At 30.9% G+C, this 19,359-nt stretch overlaps 1 protein-coding gene across 1 annotated transcript in view; it reads left to right on the forward strand.

Moving 5' to 3' along the window:
* The window catches only part of dysf (neuronal PAS domain protein dysfusion), a 140,089-nt gene that overhangs the window by 11,177 nt on the left and 109,553 nt on the right, over nt 1-19,359 (forward strand). Inside the window, exon 2 of the mRNA XM_070108344.1 lies at nt 10,364-10,894. Coding sequence (XP_069964445.1) covers nt 10,464-10,894 — 431 coding nt within the window. The 5' untranslated portion in view covers nt 10,364-10,463. The remainder of the gene's footprint in view (nt 1-10,363; nt 10,895-19,359) is intronic.

Below are 19,359 nucleotides of genomic sequence, written 5' to 3' on the forward strand. Positions count from 1 at the left end.
AGAGTTTCAATAAATTATTATTCTTTGCGTAAGATTGACATTTCAAAGCGCCCCACAAAAAGTCTAATTCCTCCAAAACACTGACCGAAGATGGCCAATTGAGATCATTGAGATGGCTGACAGTATGTTTATGGAACTTGGCGCTCAAAAGATCTTCAATACATATTGGTATGGAGCAAGAAATAACCTCTCGCTGAGAAAAAATATCTTCCAAGTATATATTTATTATTTTCGTTATTAAAGAAATGTTCTATCATATTTAGCTAAGGCTGAAACATAACCGAAATGTCCATCATAGTGGAACTTTCAAGAGGCAAATTGAAGCATGCTCAGCATGAATTGCCATCTAAGTGCACATTTACGGGATCTTAAATCGCCAGATGTTACAATAAGGGCAAGACGAATTTCGTTACGGCGGTAGGAAGGACACTTTATTAAAATCGGAATAGAATCTGGATAGTCTACTTGTAAATCTGAAAATTAATAACAATATAATTCGAATTGATGGCCAGATCAATGTAGAGTCTATGTTGTAAGGCTGAGTACATATAGATTCTCTGACAAATAACGATGGTTATAATTATTGTTATCATCCTATTGACCTTCTTTGGACTGAACATTTTTGTTTTTGATTCTAGTGGAACTGATAGTTATGCTTTATGAGAAAAAAGGGCATTAGATATTTTCTTAGCATACTTGTATATCAAGGTAACAAGATTTTTTAGTTACGACTATGATGTAGTTGAAGACCTTTAAAACGATAGCACTTGCTATGTACTTCTCAATGTTGCTCCTCTTAACAGCAGTTAATTGTATGAAAATTAAGCAACACTCGTCCTGTAAGGAGTAAAAGAAGCTCTCCCAAATCATTTAGGGATGACTTTTCTACTCCAACTAAATTTTGTAACTTCGAAATTCTATTTTAGATAATAACCCAGTGTATATAGACTCATCCGTGAATTATTGAACACCTGTATATCTCTATTACTCTGTAGCTGTCTTTAACACACTTTCATCTCTAGAACTCTACTGGACTGAAGGTCCAATATTTCAGAAATCTAATTATGGAAAGTCTGACCTTGATCTTCCATAAAGCAGTGCATTTGAAGAGTTTTGAGCTACGTTAAAGTTCTATATAATATAATATGTAAATACATAAGTACATACATTGAAGCATCCCAGTATTTCTTCCATAGTTACATTCGTTTACCGTTAGAAGAGGAAAGTTCACATTGGCTCAAATTTATATGCATCAATTTAGCTAACTACAAGTATACACATAAATGTGTAGATAAATATATACAAGTAGCATACCGAAGCATGTACTTGTTGTAAATGTATTTATATGTATTCATATAAATGAGGCCTGTCTGCGCAGTTACTCATATTCAGAGGAGCGCTTCTTTTTCAAGTAACCTCATCGACATCGATTTGACGTTTCAAGTGTCATTTGTGTGATCTATGATTGTGTCTGGAGCCAACTGTAAATGTTTTTGTACATTTTTCTGCATTTTTTTTTGGTTTGTTGTTGTTTTTTCTACAAATCTTTAGCTTAGGTACATATGATTTTTTAAATTTTTAAAGTTTTTTCCTTCTTTTGCTTTTGAGAGACTACAAGCGCTGTCTCAGTTCGGTTTTGGTATTCTGTTTTTTATACAGCATTTCTACATTAAGTGAGCTTTATCTCTCGCTTTAATATTGTTATCGCGGTTTCTTAATGTTTCTGTTTAGTTTGTATGAAAATCTTTGAATGGAAGCTGTCATTCTAAAGAAGGTGATCCGAATATCTGGATAATTCGTTGACTGAATATGTGAAATTGTTGAATTTTTTTTAAAAATATTTTTGAATGTAAGGAATATTCCATCGATAGAATAATTTTTGATATAATTCTCAGTATAAGAGAGTTTAACGGAAGTGAAGGGAAATCGTATCGTATACAAATCGAAAATCCGAAAAAAATCGGGATTCCGAAATCTGAATTGGTTTCTAAATCTACACTTAAGGTATGAAAAATTCTATACAGTCTAAAAAGAAAAGTTTGCCATAATTCTTAAAACTGTAAGGTGTAGTTACATATCTTGATCTTTTAGAAATATCTATGGTATGTATAGAAACTGTTATCTGTCATTATATTATAATATATTCGCAGAAATATTTTTTCATACAAAATAGTTTTTACTTATACTTAGGCGTCGTTAGGCAATCGTAGACAACATATTCCTCGCTTCTATTAATATTCATTTGTTTTTCTGTTACACTCAACTTGCTATTATGCAAGTGTGTTATTTATAACCATAGTTAATTCACTTTTTTGATATTCGTTAGTAATTTTATTTATTTACGCTTCGCAACTATTTCTATAATAAACTTTTTCAAGCCTTCTCCCACTTACATGCTTATAATTTATTTATATAGTTGTTGTTGTCAATGTATATACTTGGTTTCTAGCTCCACAATAAGTAGTAAATAAGTAAACAAATAAGTGAGATGAGTTTACCTGCAAAAATGTAAAAGTGCACTTGTAGTACTACAAAGTACTTGAGAATACTACTCACATGCCTCGAGGCTTATTTATATGCCTACTGACTGTTGTTTCTTTCATTTTCCGTTTGTTTTTGTTTTTTTGGTATTGGTTTTTATTTTGGGTTTTTCTCAAGATAAGGAGACTGCTGAATTTGTTGGTCATTGCGTTGAAAAATATATTTAAAGTTTTTGTTTTTGCTTACGTTGTGTGCTCTGATGGCTATCGCTCACATTTTGGTATCAAATTATTTTTGTAAAACATTTAAAAAAAAATGTATACTAGTTTTTATAGAAGAAATCATTCAATTAATGCATAGTTGAAAATCGTACTTATCTTTTGGTTTCATAAATATTGCACAGCTCTGCTCTTGATGATGTTTCTTGTTCAATTACAAATCCGTATGGCTTCATACTTAGACTCTGAAAAATGTTGTAGATGTATCGTCAAAAAAATAAATAATTGTAAAGCGAAATTTAAAGACTGTTGCCGAGTTAACAGTTTTTGGCAGAATATAAATTAAATGTCGTTCCGGTTATGTATACCCAAAAGTCGTGGGAACGAACAGTTTTTCTTACGCCAACCGAGTTCAGTAAGCGTTTCATCCACTTTTAATTGTTATGACTAATATGCTTAAAATTGTAACTCATTTTTTAGAGTTGAAATTTTAGTGTTAAAAAGTATATCTAAATGAATAAATTTAGCAGCAATTCTCTTGTTATATTTTTGCGTCGAAAGTCAGATAAGTGTGAATTCCTTTTGTAAATTTTCTAAAAATATAACATTTTAGATAAAAACTATCTAATTTTAGTAAAACTAATTCGATTTGTGAGTGTATTTACTAAATTACTTAGCGCTAAGTCACATTGCAAGAATATAATAAAAGCACGCTCCTGTGTTTTGAAACATTTAAAAGCTAACGAATCCACTGTTTGCCTGGTTAATTAAAATAATATTAACTAAATTGCTGTCGATTTTTTTATTGTAGAGTTTCTTATATTTTAACACTTTCCGAAAACAACAATGAGGTGTGGAATTTTTAGTTTGCAAATTTTTATGGAAGGAAACGGATTTAATGCAAAGAAAAATAAATATATAAAAATTACATTTAGAAATTCAGACAAAAATTGCTTCAATGAAATAAACTAAATAAATACAATAAAATTAATTAATTAAAAAATATATACATATATATAAAATAAAAAATGGAATAAAAAAAAATTAAATAAAGTTAAATAAAATTAAATATATTAATAAAATAAAGTAAAATAAAATAAGATAAAATAAATAAATATTAAATAAACTAAAAATATAAAAATAAAGCAAAAAAAAAAAACAAAATAAAATAAGATGAAAAGAAATAAATCGAATAAAATGAAAATTATATTAAAACAAAAACATATAATAAGTATTAAAAACATTACTAAGCTTTATAAATTCTATGTCCAACATTTTTTAACTCATTTTAATTCTCTGTGAGAATATGAGCTATTAGAAATAAACCGTGTCTGCCATTGAAGAAATCATTATGAGTCGCAAACCAAATTTAATGCGTTAATGCTGACTGTTCTATGCGTAAATATTGACAGATTGCTTCACATGTATATATGTATATATGTACTTGTGCATAGATAAAAATCATTAATCATATTTGATTGGTATTGATCGCACTTCAAGGAAGGTAAAGGCAATTATTTATTGTTTGTAGTTAAAATTAAGAAAGAAATAGAGTAAAACAGCATATAATGATATATATGTATGTATGTGCACATAAAACGAACATAACGGAGGTTGAAAGGTATATTTTTTATATATTTGGAAAAAATTTTGAAATATATTCCACTTATTTTTTGATGGAAGTAAAAGTACTTAAAGTTCATGAAGAGTTGGTGTAAAAATTAATGTAAAATAATATACCTATGTAATCCAAAAAAATAAGATAAGATTATAAAATAAAATAAAAGTAAAAAATAAAATAAAATAAATAAAATAAAATAAAATAGATAAAAATATAAAATAAAATAAAGTGGATAAAACTATTAAATAAAAAATACAATAAAAATATATTTTTCAAATAAAATATTAATATTTCTCATTCTTAAAAATATGCAATTTATTACTTGCCAGACTAAATTCAAATAAAATCAATACTACGCACTTGCTTTAGGCACTTTAAACATTTCTATATTTTTTATATTTATTTTCTATTGTTGGTATTTTGCTGATTTTTGTTGGTTTTCGCCCAATCATCTATCAAAGAATTTTCTCTAATCTAAATTTTCTATTATTGCCTGCTTATGTTTTATGTATATTATTCTCACTCGAATATTCATTTATCAAGATCGGTTTTTTCAACTGAGTCTTGTTGTACTTTTTTGTTTTTCGCCCGTGCATAACATCAGCATCATTATCGCTTATTCAACAAAACAAATACGCTTTCATACATATCACGTACACACACAGGCCTGTAAAGCGAGTTAAGTATGCAACAGCGCTCATGTAAGCTTTTGTAGTTGTACGTTTACAATTGCGATTGAATTACGATTACAATAATTGATAAGCAACACAATAATTCAGCTTTGTGCATCATTTTATTTGTCAGTCAAACGTAAGGAGTTGTTATTTACCTGCCTTTGTTGGACTTTTAATTAGATATACGAAAGACTTATGCAACGAACTTGTTGATGGGGAGTAACTTGTAAATGCTCGTATACTTGTATATTTGCGCGAGGGGAAGGTATATAGAAAGCAAGTGAGTTGGGGGGTGACGGTGGTAAATGAAATTGAAAACGCTATGGAATATTTTTGTGTTAAACAATGAAAGCTTGGAGTAGCAGCTAATCAGGCAATGCTGAGGAACAGCTCACGGACTCAACGCGGAGCGGTGTTAGTATTGATATATTATATATGTATATATTTATATAATTTTTAGTATTTATTCAGCTTTAAAGTTGACAGAAATGACATTGAAGATATAGCAATTTTTATTTAAATTTTATTTCATAACTTGCAGACCCGGCAGCCGATCTTCTACCTAAATAAACGAAAAGTTATTAAGAATATTTTGGTTTCAGGCAAAAAAAAAATAATAATAAATAATAATAATAATAATTAATTAAAAACCCGCAAAATTTCGCTGATATATTTTCATGTTAGTTGAGTAGCGTTTGGCTTATAATAAAAAAAAAAATTAATCATATAATAAATATTTTGCATTTAAGTAAATACAAAATTTTTTATGACATAAATTTTTTTAATATTTCAAACAGTTTTACTTTCGTTGAAGCTTCTATTGGTCTTGGATTTTTTTTCGAGCGCCTTAAATTTGATACTGCAAAATTTTCAGATTTATGTACATGTGGCAACTCTTTTCCAATTATCTGTACATTTAAAAATTACTAAATGACTTTCTTAACTAGTACAGACATAGGTCATAGTATTCCAACGAAGTGGTCAAATGACATATCTCATCTGTTGACATCTATTGGCTGAAGTCAAGATCTTTCGCATAAATGTTTCATGTGATAGAAGAGTAAGACCCAAGCTATTGGAAACGATGTCCAAATAATAAATTGGGGCTCAGGAATAAGAAAATTTCATATTCCAAAAAAAATTTTATTCGTAATATTTTGTATTGTAATCAGAATGGAATAATTGCTATATAAATCTTATTTATGAATGTGTAAAGCATTAGCAAAGCTTTTATGTGAATGGTTATGTTAGACGCGGCAATTTTGTAACCGAAGTTCCTATACGATTTTACTCCCAGGAAATATTTTGAATTGGTTTTTGTTTAAGCGTATGATAATCTTATTTGAAAAATAAAACAAAACGAAAAACTACAACCTACTGTTTTTGAGCTTTGCATCTTAAACCAGTTTAAAATTTATTTATTGTTATGCAATAGTGGTCAAACATATATACATCTCGCATAAAAAATTTTGAATTTTTTCCTTGTATTTTAACACCCTGAACAGGGTTTTATAAGTTTGCCAGAATGTTTGTAACACCCAAACGGAAACACCGGAGACGAGATGAATGGATTTAGGCATATCTGTCTGCCTGTACACGAACTAGTCTCTCTCAGTTTTCGGGATATTGGTCTAATATTTTGTATTTTTTAATTCCCTTTCTCACCAAGAAGCTGCGTCGACAAAGCAGGTACCGCCAATATCGGACAACTATAGCATATAGCAGTCATACAAACTGAACGATCGGAATCAAGTATTTGAATGCAAAACTTCTTCATTTGACGAAGAATTTTCAAGAAATTTGGCAAAAAGTATTATCCAAGACATCGCTACATTCTCCGAAAAAAATTTTGAGATCGCATTACTATAATATATAGCTGCCGATCAAACTAAAGCCGCTACATAGATTGTTATCCAAGGCATTGGCACGATTTCCGAATGTATTGTTCAGATCGGACTAATATAGCTTATAGCTATTATCCAAATTGGCCGATCAATATCAGAACAAATGTCTTTTTATATCCATTTATGATAAAAAATGATTCTTTCTAATAAGAAGCACTCAGTTGAATGAAAAAAAATTATAATAATTAATTTCTGCAAAGAAAACCATGAAACAGCGACAAAACGTCTACATCTGGGTGGCTGCAAAACTCCAACATAACTTTTAGCCCAAAAAACAAAATGCATATACAATATATAACCAACAAATCTCCTACTTATAATGCAAGCACCAGCAATTTTCCGCCACATTAAAAACTTTCAATTTTGCCAGAATAAATTTGTTTGCTTTTTGCGCTTTTATTTGCAACATTCAATGCGAAATTCAAAAGGCAATTCAAAGTCAACGACAACAGAAATTAATAATTGTTGGTCATTGTTAACTGAAGCGTTGCGAGTGAAAAAAGTTGCAACGTTGTTGCATTGACCGCCAGCGGCCGTGCAACAAAAGCAAACAGCAGCCGCAGTGCCCAAAAAAAAAGCTTAGATGTAAGCAACAACTATAGCGGTTGCAGAACAATGAAAGCTTGAAACAGCGCCGTGTTGTAGGCGTCCTTTAAGCAAGAACAACAGCAACAACAGCTGGAGTGTGGCAAGCGCAAAGCACACTTGTCACATAACATTCGCTGGCGGCCACAATCGTTAAGCATTAAGTGAGCTGCCTGCTGTAAGTTACTATAAATTTTTTATGTGCTTGGTCATTTGCTTTTATTAATACAGCTTATTTTTTTTTTTGTGTATTTAAAAGTTTTTTATTTGTCTTTTTATTTTCAAGTACATATTATTTTTGTAGCAAATCTGCATTGCAATAAAAACGTAAATATAATCATAATGGCATATAATAACAATAATCAGATAATGAGCACGATATTCTAATGCATTAGAACTTGGGCGCTGCTTGCTGCTTCGCTACTTGCTGCTTTGCTACTTGCCACTTCCGCACTCGCGCACTCCATTTGCCGTATGCAACAATTGTTGTTTGTTGTTGGTGTTGCTGACTGCCATTGTTATGCTGCTGCAGTTGTTTGTATCCTCGTTATTATTTGTTTGAAAAAAATAGTTTTATTTATATTTTTTGGTTGCTATTGTGTTACTGTTGTTGTTGTGCCTTGTTCTTAAAAGTCACCAGATATAAATTGCCGTCACTGTTGTTTTTTCACATTTCTGTTGTTGTTGTTGTAATTTACCTTTTTTTCTTTTGCACTAATTTTATATTTTCGTTTACTGTAAACTTGCTTGTAATAATTTGTGGCATTTAAGTATTATTCAGATTTTGTTGCATTTTGTCATTTGAATTTGCAGTCATTTTTTTATAAATAACTAGCGCCGTTATTATTACAAATTGGTTGGATTACATACATATCTGCAATAAAATAAAAGAACGAAAGACTTAAGCAACGAACTTGTTTTGCCATTTCTACGGGTTGCTGCTTTAATTTACCCAAAATTGTTTGCTTTTTTTTGTTATTTTTTCTTCAATTATCTTTTGAACTAAATTAATTTTATCAATTAGTCAATTTCTTTATTATATAATATATTACATTTATGTTTATTTTATTTATTTATTATATTAGACTAGTGCAGAAGCCTTTGAAAATGCCAAAACGTGAAAGTACGTTGAAACAAAATGGGAACGAAAGATAAAATAAAAACTTAAAGGAAAAATTATTTACGGGCGCTCTGAGGTCTGAGGTGAAGAGAAAGAGTGTGGTTGAATTTCTTACGGTTAAAAACGGTATATCTCGAATTCCGGTGTAACTACGTGTCCTATAGAAAAAGTTATATGACAATGTTGTAGGTAATGAAAATATCTACAACTTTTGTATAAACACCTTTTTTACATAACCTCACAATTTATCTGAAAAATTTAAATAACCTAGTTCTTAGGTTTTTTTTTTTAACTTGTACGAAATTTTTTTTTCCTTCATGAAATTTGGTGTATACTTAGTTTCTAATGTCCCAAATACACTATATATTTTTTGAAACAAAATTTCTCTAGAAAAAGAGAGATGCTTCTTTCATTCATCTTTCTGTTAAAGTATTTGAATTTTGTTTCAGTACGTTTGGGGTTCTACTTTGTTGAAAAGATATTTTTCTGTAAATGAGGATAAGATAAAATTAAACACAAATATTGAGCTGAAAATAATAACAAGAAGGAACGTAAACTCCAAAAGATCTTTATCTTGACGTCGGTTTGTGTGACAGCTTTATGCTATAGTGATTAGATCTGAACAAATATTAACATATATCGCTGCCTTGAACAGTAATCTAAGTCGAATTTCGTGAAGATAGCTTCTTAAATAAAAAAGTTTTCCATAAAAGGGCTTGACTTTGATCGATCACTTTGTAGCTGTATGCTATAGTATAGTCTTATATAAGCTTATAAGGTTCCGCCAAATGAGCAATTGCTTGGGGAGAAAATGATGAGTGCAATATTTTAGATCGATATCTCAAAAACTGAAGGACTAGACTATGTGTATAGAGATAGACGGACAAAACAAAAGATAAATACGACAGAAACATATAAATATCGACCAAGATGGTAAGATATAAGGATAAAAGAAACTCACCACTCCTCAATTCAACAAATATAGCTGAAAACACATAATTACATCATAACCAACACACATACTCTTAGCACTTGAACTGCTTGCCAATTACAACAATGTTCCAGTAAAATATTGATCTAAAAGTTCGTACATAGTTTATTGACATTATCTTGCTCAGTGCATAAGATTTACTTCCCAGTCAAGTGGATAGCCGGAAGTCAGTATATTCCATACATGGGATTTCGAAAACATTACATTCATTCGATTGGATCGTTCTCAGCCATTTTTAGTAACAACTTATTTTATTGGTGAAACATTCTCATTTCATGTTATTAGTATATGTTTACTAATATAATTGATTTATTCGGAGCAAAGTTAACAACGGGGACGAAATACATTGTAGTAGGTGTATGGAAGCAGGTTAGGGTATTATATGATAAATTATTAGGAATGTCTTTTTAGTGATTTTAAACATCTATAATAATATTTTTTCTTTACTTTTTATGATGCTGCAGGTATGCTTTCGTAGGTCTTCTAAAAAACTCATGTACGAAACTCTGCGCTAAGTTAGTAAATTGGACTGAAATTGTCATCATAATCGAACAGTGAAATTTTAGTTTGCAATAAGAAAATCAACACTGCTGGAGGACTTTGCATTTTTCTTGGTATTCTAAACGTGCCACCTTTTAGCTTTTAGGTTTAGCAGCATTTTAATAGTACAAACTTTATTTACCTAAATATTATTGTAGCTTGTGCCATTCATTTCCTTTCACATAAATCATAACGATATTTATATATAAAATATATTCAATCATTACAGACATCTTAACAACTACAAATGTGACGAGTTCAACCAAGCACAGAAACGCCCATTAATACAACTAGAAGATAGAAAAGCACAAAACACAAACACCAACAAAATGTACGCGGATAAACATTTAGAGAAGCCCACAGCGTTGAGCGCAGGCACGCCTACGGCGATGTTGCCTACGCCCATAGCGGAGATGCATACGCATGCACACACACATGCGCTGGCGCATCCACATCTGCACACGTTGCATGCGCAACACATGCAACATATGCAAATGCAACAGCACCTGCAGCAGCAGCAACCACAAACGCATGTTAGTCAGCAACATGTTGCGCAACATTTAGTGCAACATCCGCATCAGCAGTCGCAGTCAACGCTTGCCGTGCTGCAGCAGCAGCAACAACAACAGCAACAACATCATCAGCAGCAACACCCACACCAGCAACAGCAACAACAGCATGCGCATCAACAGCATGTTAACATACAGCAGCAACAACAACAAACGCAAGCGCAACAACAACAATCGGCAATGTTTACCAGGTGAGTGTGAAACTTCTTACGAGTATTGTTGTTGCTTTTCAAATCGCGTTTCAGCGATTTAATCACTTGTCCCGAAAATCACGCATCTCAGCTTTTGTTTTTGTTATTTTTGTTAAAAGTAAATTAACTAAAAATTTATTAGGCTAATTTAAATAGCCAAATAAAGTCGGATGACCGCTATAACGTTAGTAGAAGCTAATTGCCTTTTTAAAAACATTTTGTTGTTATTTTTCGATATTTTTTCTGCTTTTTGTAGTTATCGCTAGGCCTATAGAATACTATTCTGGTAAAGAGTATTAAAAAGTAATGAATATTGCTATAAATCACCATAGGCTCTTCCATATGCATTTAATCCTTTTGAGTATCATATGATAATACCTATTTGACGTCATTTGATATTACGCAACAAGATGTGGTGATGTCCACATAACTGCTGCATATTTTGACTTTAAACTTTTGTTGATTTTGGCTTTTAAGTTTTTTGAAGAGACCGAGGCAGGTAGAGCCTAAAAACTAGTAAAGAAGGGTTAAGTTCGGGTGTAACCCAACATTTCATACTCTTGCAACTTACCAGAATCAAAGCCGGAGAAATACCGGTGTTAGTCATGTGTTGGCAAAACTTTATTTAAAAAACTTCGCGAAAAATATTAAGTATTTATATGAGTATGTATGTGAATGAATTACAAACAAATTTGTGTATTATTAACTTATTTTATAGGTCATAGACTAAATTAGTTTAATAATTATATAATGTATATTGTGGGCAAAAAAGGTCTGGGCTGATTGCACAAACCTTTGACATTGCTCAGGCAATTGAATTTTCAAGCAATTTATAAATAAATAACTCATACACTGACCGACAGATTCGGCATAAAATCATTATATGTACTTCTAGTATATGGGAGTTTGGGTGATTCGTGGACTTATATTATAAAAATGTGCTCTCTGTATTTCATTACGGTACCACACATACCATCAACAATATAAGAAGCAAAATCCTGATATTACTTATATGGGGGGATAGGGCAAGTCTTGACCCGATTTTATCTATTGTTTTGTTTTCGGGTAAGGGAGTGGAAAATGCGTTTCCCTCAATGAAACAGTCACTCATTTTGGGTCAGTCCCAGGTTAAGTGCCTGTCTCTAGTCTTTATAGTAGGCTTTGGTTTAAGATCGGCCACAGTTGCGAATTTTCGAATGGTGTTCTTGAGTGCATCACAGATGCAAGAAATTTGCTCTTTCCTATCAGGCCCTTTGCAGTCCCAGGTTAAGTGCCTGTCTCTAGTCTTTATAGTAGGCTTTGGTTTAAGGTCGGCCACAGTTGCGGATTTTTGAATGGTGTTCTTGAGTGCCTCACAGAAATTGGCTTTTTTAGTCTGTCTCTTCTCCAGCTTCAATAGTAGTGCCCCGGCTTTTGTTTTGCTGATCCCTTTAATCTTAACCTTCTCTACTTTTAGATTTACCTTGCTACGGATATTCTTAAGAATCTCGGCGTAGCTATTGTTGGCTTAATGATCACGGCCTTTGTTTGTCGCTTGGGCCTATTATATGCTCTCTGACCTGCAGCTGAATTCTTCTCTTGTCTCTCTTCTGTGTTTTTGAGTGCTTCCACCACTTTAGCTCCTTCTGCTTGCGTTTCCTTCTTACTTTTAGACAAAACTTTTTGTCACTGGCCATCCACTTTCTTTCGTGGTTGCACTGTTACTCGAGGCTCCACAGGAGATGTCGCGTGCCACTTCGAGGTTATTGGCTCGGAAGTCAAAAAATATGGCGAAGTGCATTGAACGTACTTTAAGACCTGCTAGGGTTTTAACGGAACGGAAATGAGAACAGCATATACCTGCCAGCCATTTCGGTGAGATGTCACTCTTACCTACTTAGGTGGTAGAATGCTGCTCGCACCAGCCCTTTGTCAAACTAATCCGTTGTGGGTTCCCAGTACGCCATAATCAGAATCCTACTGTCCTCAATTTTGATGGGCGATTGCCCAGGGCTTTAGTTAGCATCCGTCCACATTGGATCTTGATAACATTCTTTGTATATATATAAATTATATTTAGTAAAATATCCCAAATACTATTAATAAAAAATAGTCTGGGTTATATAGATATAGATGCCTATATTTTTATGAAAAAATTGTTTACAACTCTGTCTAATATACTACAAATAATTTATAAAAAAATTGTAAGGCCTTCTTTTATGTTTATCTTTGTATTATAATAAATATAATATTTAATAATTATATATAAAGTAAAATACGAATTATGCTGCGAAATACTTTTAGAATATTTTTTTAAGCATTTTAATTTTTGTAGAAAAATAATATTTTTATTTATTTCATTGTAATTACTTATTTTTTGTAGCGTATTTATTTTATTTTTTTCAATGCCAATGTCATTCAATAAGTGTATTTTTATTAACTTAACTTTCAAAAACAATTGTTACTCGCCCACATTACGCCAATTTAATAAAAATCATTTTACATTCGCATTAGTGACACGTTTTGGTAGCGTTGATTAACGATTCTTAAATGCATATAAATACGTGTGTACTTATAGGTTGGTTTTTTTTACATATATATATATTGCTTTAAATTAGCAATGACCGCCTGACAAAAGACTTAAGAAACATACTTGACTTTGTATAGCACTATTAAAAAACAGTTTTATTATTGATTTGAAATCGACAAGCTTTGAATTTGTAAGTATTCTATTTGTAAATATATACGAAAATGTATGTATATGTGTATACAAATATATATAGTATTTAATCAGAATTCGATGCAATCATTGAGAACAATCGTAATTAAATGCAAGCAAGCCTTGTTTTACTTTAAGGTCATATTGACAAAATGCAATATATAGCATGAAAATAAGATGAAAATAAAAATCGAGACAATGGGTTGTTCAATTTAATAAAAAAAAATTTTTTTACATTTTTAATAAAATTAACTTTCCAACTTATTTTCCAAGAATAAACAACTGTCAAATACAATGTTTATACTTGAGCGACTTCAAACATTTTATCTAAAAGTACACATAACTGTTTTTTTCGACGAGTTGAAAGACTGTTTTTTATCGAAGTTTGCAAGGCAGTTGCCGCTCAGCTGTGATTAGCTAACTTATGGCAACTATGAAAAATTAATATATAAACATAATAAAATAAAAAATTTAGCAACATGTAGAAAAAACAAATTCCCGCTAAACCCACAAACCAGCTACTTGGCACTTTTAATTGTGGCGCTCACATTTGCGCGCCTTGAAATTGCATTATGTTTTTTTTTTGTCTGACTTTATTTGTCACTGCCGATTTTGTTACTTGCTACTTTTGTTTTCAATGCAATTTTACTTCTATATGTGCTTTTTACTTAACGTTAATTCTTTTTTTGTTACCAAGCACACTCATTTGTTTATTTGTTTCAAGAAGATCTAGATAAATTTTACAAGAACTACGTTGCCACACAAAATTAAAGCACAGTAATGGCAAATACAACGAAAACAAACACAAAACAAGAAAAAACGTTAACTTGCACCGAAGCTATAATACCCTTCACAAAAACAAAAGGTTCCTTAGAAGAACTTGATTCCGATCGTTCAGCTTGTATGATAGCACTATGCTATAGTGATTCTATATCAACAACTTTTTGGGAAACTCTATTATTGCCTTAGACAACAGATCATTGTTCCAATTTTCGTGAAGATATTTCGTCGTTATATATATATTTTATAGGGTCTCCGACGTTTCCTTCTGGGTATTACAAACTTCATGTCAAACTTAATATACTCTGTTCAGGGTATAAAAAGGAGAAGAAATACAAAAAGAAAATGCCAATAGGAGAAACAAAATCAGATATTGCCTCAACTCAGTTCGCATTGGAGTGGCGCACAGTTAGAGTTGTTGTTGCGCTTGGTGTAAATATCGACAGCCAATGTGCCACACATTTGTTTCCGAGCTGTGGCTGATGGCAGCAAAACAAAGAACATTAAAAATAAAAATAAAAAATAAAATTAAAAAAATGTAAATGAAAAAAATTATAAAAAACAAATTAAAAAAAGAATAAAAAAAAATTTAAATAAAAAATAAAATTAAATTAAAAAACCGAAGTTAACTAAAAAAGTCACAGCGACATCTTGCCGTGGCACCCACTTTATTTTTATGCAGCTCATTTGTTTTCTTTTCACGGCTTATTCTCCATTTGTTGTGCCATGTATGCGCCGCTTGGTTATTGCTTCATGTAACAAACAAAAGATTTAAGCTGAAAACTCCTTTGACTTAAATTTGTTTTTATTTGTATTTTTTATTTTTATTTTTGTACCAGCTTTTGACCACAGTGTGTGCGCTGCCTTAATGGCAAAGTGTGGCGTTTATGTGACAATGACAGTGAGTAGTGGCAATATCATTGTATTTGGTAGCATGCAACTGACAGTTAGCTGTAGTTTTTTCATGGCCTTGAAATGCTTGATATTTATTTAAATGATACTGTAGCTTTGTGTAGAGAGCGGCAAGTTATTGGGTCGCAAAATATTTCTTATATATTTTTTTTATAAAACAGTTTTTCTACTATTTGAAAATCTACGAGAAAAACTTTTAAGGCGTCGTAGTACAATAGGAATAGACTTTTCGGCTGATTTTTGTTCTAGCTCAATATATTGACAATTAATGCAGCATGTTCAAGGGACCGAATTCTTTCCATCTTGCTCACATTTCTTTTTGTTATGTTACCTGTCTTGAGAATTGAACAGCTCAGACTAAAATTTTTGTGGTTTATCAACTGCTATTATAGCCCTCTTTCATTTGGTGCATATATTTTTCACTACGTTTTCGTTAAGTTGAAAATGAGTATACTTTTATTTAATTTAACTTAGCTTTGGTGTCTGTTGTTTCGATAACAGTTAGAGTTTAAGGACACAAGCTCTATTACTAAATTGTTTTGATAGTTTATGTTCGTTATATGCATATTTATAAAAATTAAATGTCAGAATTATTATCGATAAAAGATAATAATGATAGTCGATTAATATTATTAAAAATTATTAATTTCCTATTCTTATATTTCAATTTATGTCAAAGTAATTAACAAATTTTTTTAATATCATGCAAAATCTTCAGATAATATATAAGAGAAACTAAATAATAAAGATATCGAAAACCCTAAAAATAATACTTAAAATTATAAATAAATTGACGGTTTAGAAAATTAAGATATTTATGATGACAACATATATCGATAAATTAACGATAAATGTTATTAAAAAACAGTGAAATAAAATTTATATATAATATTATGGATTAAAAATAAACAGCATCAATAATAAATATTACTGAACGCTTCTAAGTTCTACTACATCTATAAAATTATATTTCAAAGTTAATAATCGAGCAGGAAGCCAAAAGCGGTTATATAGATTTCTATCACCTATATATTAAAGATATAAATTCCGTTATGTTTGTAAATTTGCGTTATTAATATTCTTGTTCAGAAAATTTGTAAGATTAAAATAATATATCAATAAAATAAACTTTCTTAATTTACCGATAAACGCAAAAAAAATTAAGTATTTATAATCATAAAAGCTAACGGAAACCTTAAAAATTATCGATAAAATTAATTTTAGAAAATATGTTAATATTTTTTTTTTATATCTTTGGAAAAACTATGAATAATTTGAAATGTTGAAATAAATTTTTTTTTAATTAGCCTAAATATTAATCTAGTAAGAATGGTTAAGAACTATACAAAGTGTTTAAATTACTTTGATTTTTATAGAAAATTTATGAATATTAATAATGTCTCAATATACATATAAAAATATTTATTAAAATTAATAATATTATAAATTATCACATATATTGTAGTATACTCTGATCAGGGCATATTAAGTTTGCCACGAAGTTTGTAACACCCTGTAAGAGATGGAGACCCTATAAAATATATATAAGGTATAGGTATATACAGCATGATGTGCGGAGTCGTTTTAGCCATGCCCGTCTGTCTATATATACACTATGTTTTCCAGAAATCGATCTGAAACTTTTCGCATACCCTTTTCTCCCCAAGAAGCTGCTTATTCACGAAATTTTCCATAGATTATTGGCTAAAGCAATGGTGCAATCTCCGAAAGAATCGGATCACTATAGTGAATAACTGCTATACAAACTGAACGATCGGAATCCAGAGCTTGAAAGGAGCTTTTTTTTATTTGTGAAGGCTTTGGTGCAACCGAAGTTAATATTATTTCTTCTCTTCACACTACCTATTTATTTCATTCTTAATAAAAAATTATTATTTAACTTTAGCACTTATTTTAGTTCAACAAATCTTTCCAAGAACTTACACACACATGCATTAATATGTAATGTAAGCCAACAACTGCAAAACCTCTAAAGTAAGCAGAAATTATTGCCGCACATTGCTGTTGTCCACTAACATGAGGAAAAATACTCCATACAAGCAGTCGGTAGCTAGTTACGTTAACCTCTGGCAGCATTAAAAATACTTCTGCAATGAGTATTAACTGCTACTTGCCACTTGCTGCCACTTAGCCATGTTGCTGCTGAAAGTTATGGCATCGCATTGCAAGCACTAATTAATTGGAACTAAATAAAAATGGCTAAAATCGTTTTATTTCGACAAACCAAACAAAAAACAAGAGAAGAAAGACAATAAACGATACGCTGTTATGTGAGATTATACACATACTCACGTATACTCACACACACACTCATGTATATAAATATAGTGCTAAGACGCAAGACGCTGAAGGGCGTAGCTGTGAAGCTGCCAGCTTTGGCTGATTATGAGCCATAGATAACTGAATGGTAAGGCTGAAAGGCATGCCTGGTGTACTTTGGGAAGGTGCCACTAGGGCGCGTTGCATGCCACACAGAAATTACAATAAGAAAAAATGAAAATAACAATAAGAAAAAAACAATGCAAAACTTAAAGATGCGTAGAGCATGTGAAATCCAGAGCCCTGCAGGAAAACATACATATATTAACATGGAACATTTCTAAAAAATTATGAAACGATAATAAAGAAATATTGTAAGAAATCTATGTTTTTAAAGCTATAAAGAATTCAAATTGTTTCAAGTTTGAAGGCTTAAAGAAATAAAGAGTGAAAAAGTCGGGGAAAAAGAGCGAGATAAGAAGAGAAAGTGACAAAGAAAGAAAGAGAGAGTGACAAATAGACAGAGGTAAGTAGGGAGTGAGAGTAGGACAAGAAAGAGAGATTATTCCAACATGTTCGCAAATTGGTTTTAAAAAATTCACATGATTTTTTTTAACTATTTGGGACTTCCAATTTGAATCTCTAATAATAGCAATATATTTGCATGCATATATGAAATGTCGAGATTTATAAACAATCAAAAAAAAAAAAACAAGAAAAAACGTTAACTTTGGTTGCACCGAAGCTATAATACTTTTTACAAATACAAAGGTTCGTTCAATTTGTATGACAGCTATATGATATAATTATCTGATCTGAACAATTTCTGCGGAGAATACATTACTGCCTTCAACAATAACTCATGCTAAATCAACTCAGCTCATCATGCTGACCATTTGTATATATATTTTATAGGGTCTCAGACGTTTCGTTCTAAGTGTTACAAACTTCGTGGCAAACTTAATATACCCTGTTCAGGGTATAGAAAGAAGTATATTGAAGTAAATGAAAATAATTAATATTATATTTAAGTAATAAATTTTTTCATAAATAAAATAATAAAAAAAGATTTGTGAAAATTTTTTGATGAAAATGATAGTGAAAAATATAATAAAATTTAAATTGCAGAGAAATTAAGAAATTAAATATTTTTGGATGAAACTTTTAACATTCTCTACCAAAAGATGTTGTCCGTACAATTACCTACGTTCAAAAAATAAACCAAAAATTGACAAATTGGTGGCGTTTTAAAACAAGATTTGAATTTTATCCAAATTTTTCGTTTTTGGCCTACCAAAATTCGATGTTTGATCAGATCGATATACTAGTAGGTCAGAATAGATATACTAGTAGGTCAGTGTCAAAATATTTGATATTGATCGCATCATTTATCTTCAAGTAATCACTCAGGCAAATTGGAAAAATGTAGTTTTAATAAAAACGTTTTTAAAATTAAACTGATGGAGCTGATTGAACAGAGTGATTATTAAAGATGCTTGTTAAAGCTCCTGGGTTAATGGTTGTAATGTGTTCTCTAAATGGATGTAATTGTCCGATTGCTGGACTCCTTCTTCTTGAGATTGCGGGGAAATTCAGAAGTATGTGCTCTGCTCTTTGGTCCCAAAAGCGACATCGATCCACGGACTCTTTCCAATAGCGCTGCCTTTCTGAGCGCTTATTACCTTGTTCTTACATTATATACAAGAGTATATAATTATCTTTTCCATAAAAACTTTTGTTTATTCAATATTTTTGACAGTGTAGTTGGGAAATTTTAGAATGACGTTCAATACCT

Source organism: Bactrocera oleae, chromosome 2 (genome assembly GCF_042242935.1).
Source record: "Bactrocera oleae isolate idBacOlea1 chromosome 2, idBacOlea1, whole genome shotgun sequence".
NCBI lineage: Eukaryota > Metazoa > Arthropoda > Insecta > Diptera > Tephritidae > Bactrocera > Bactrocera oleae.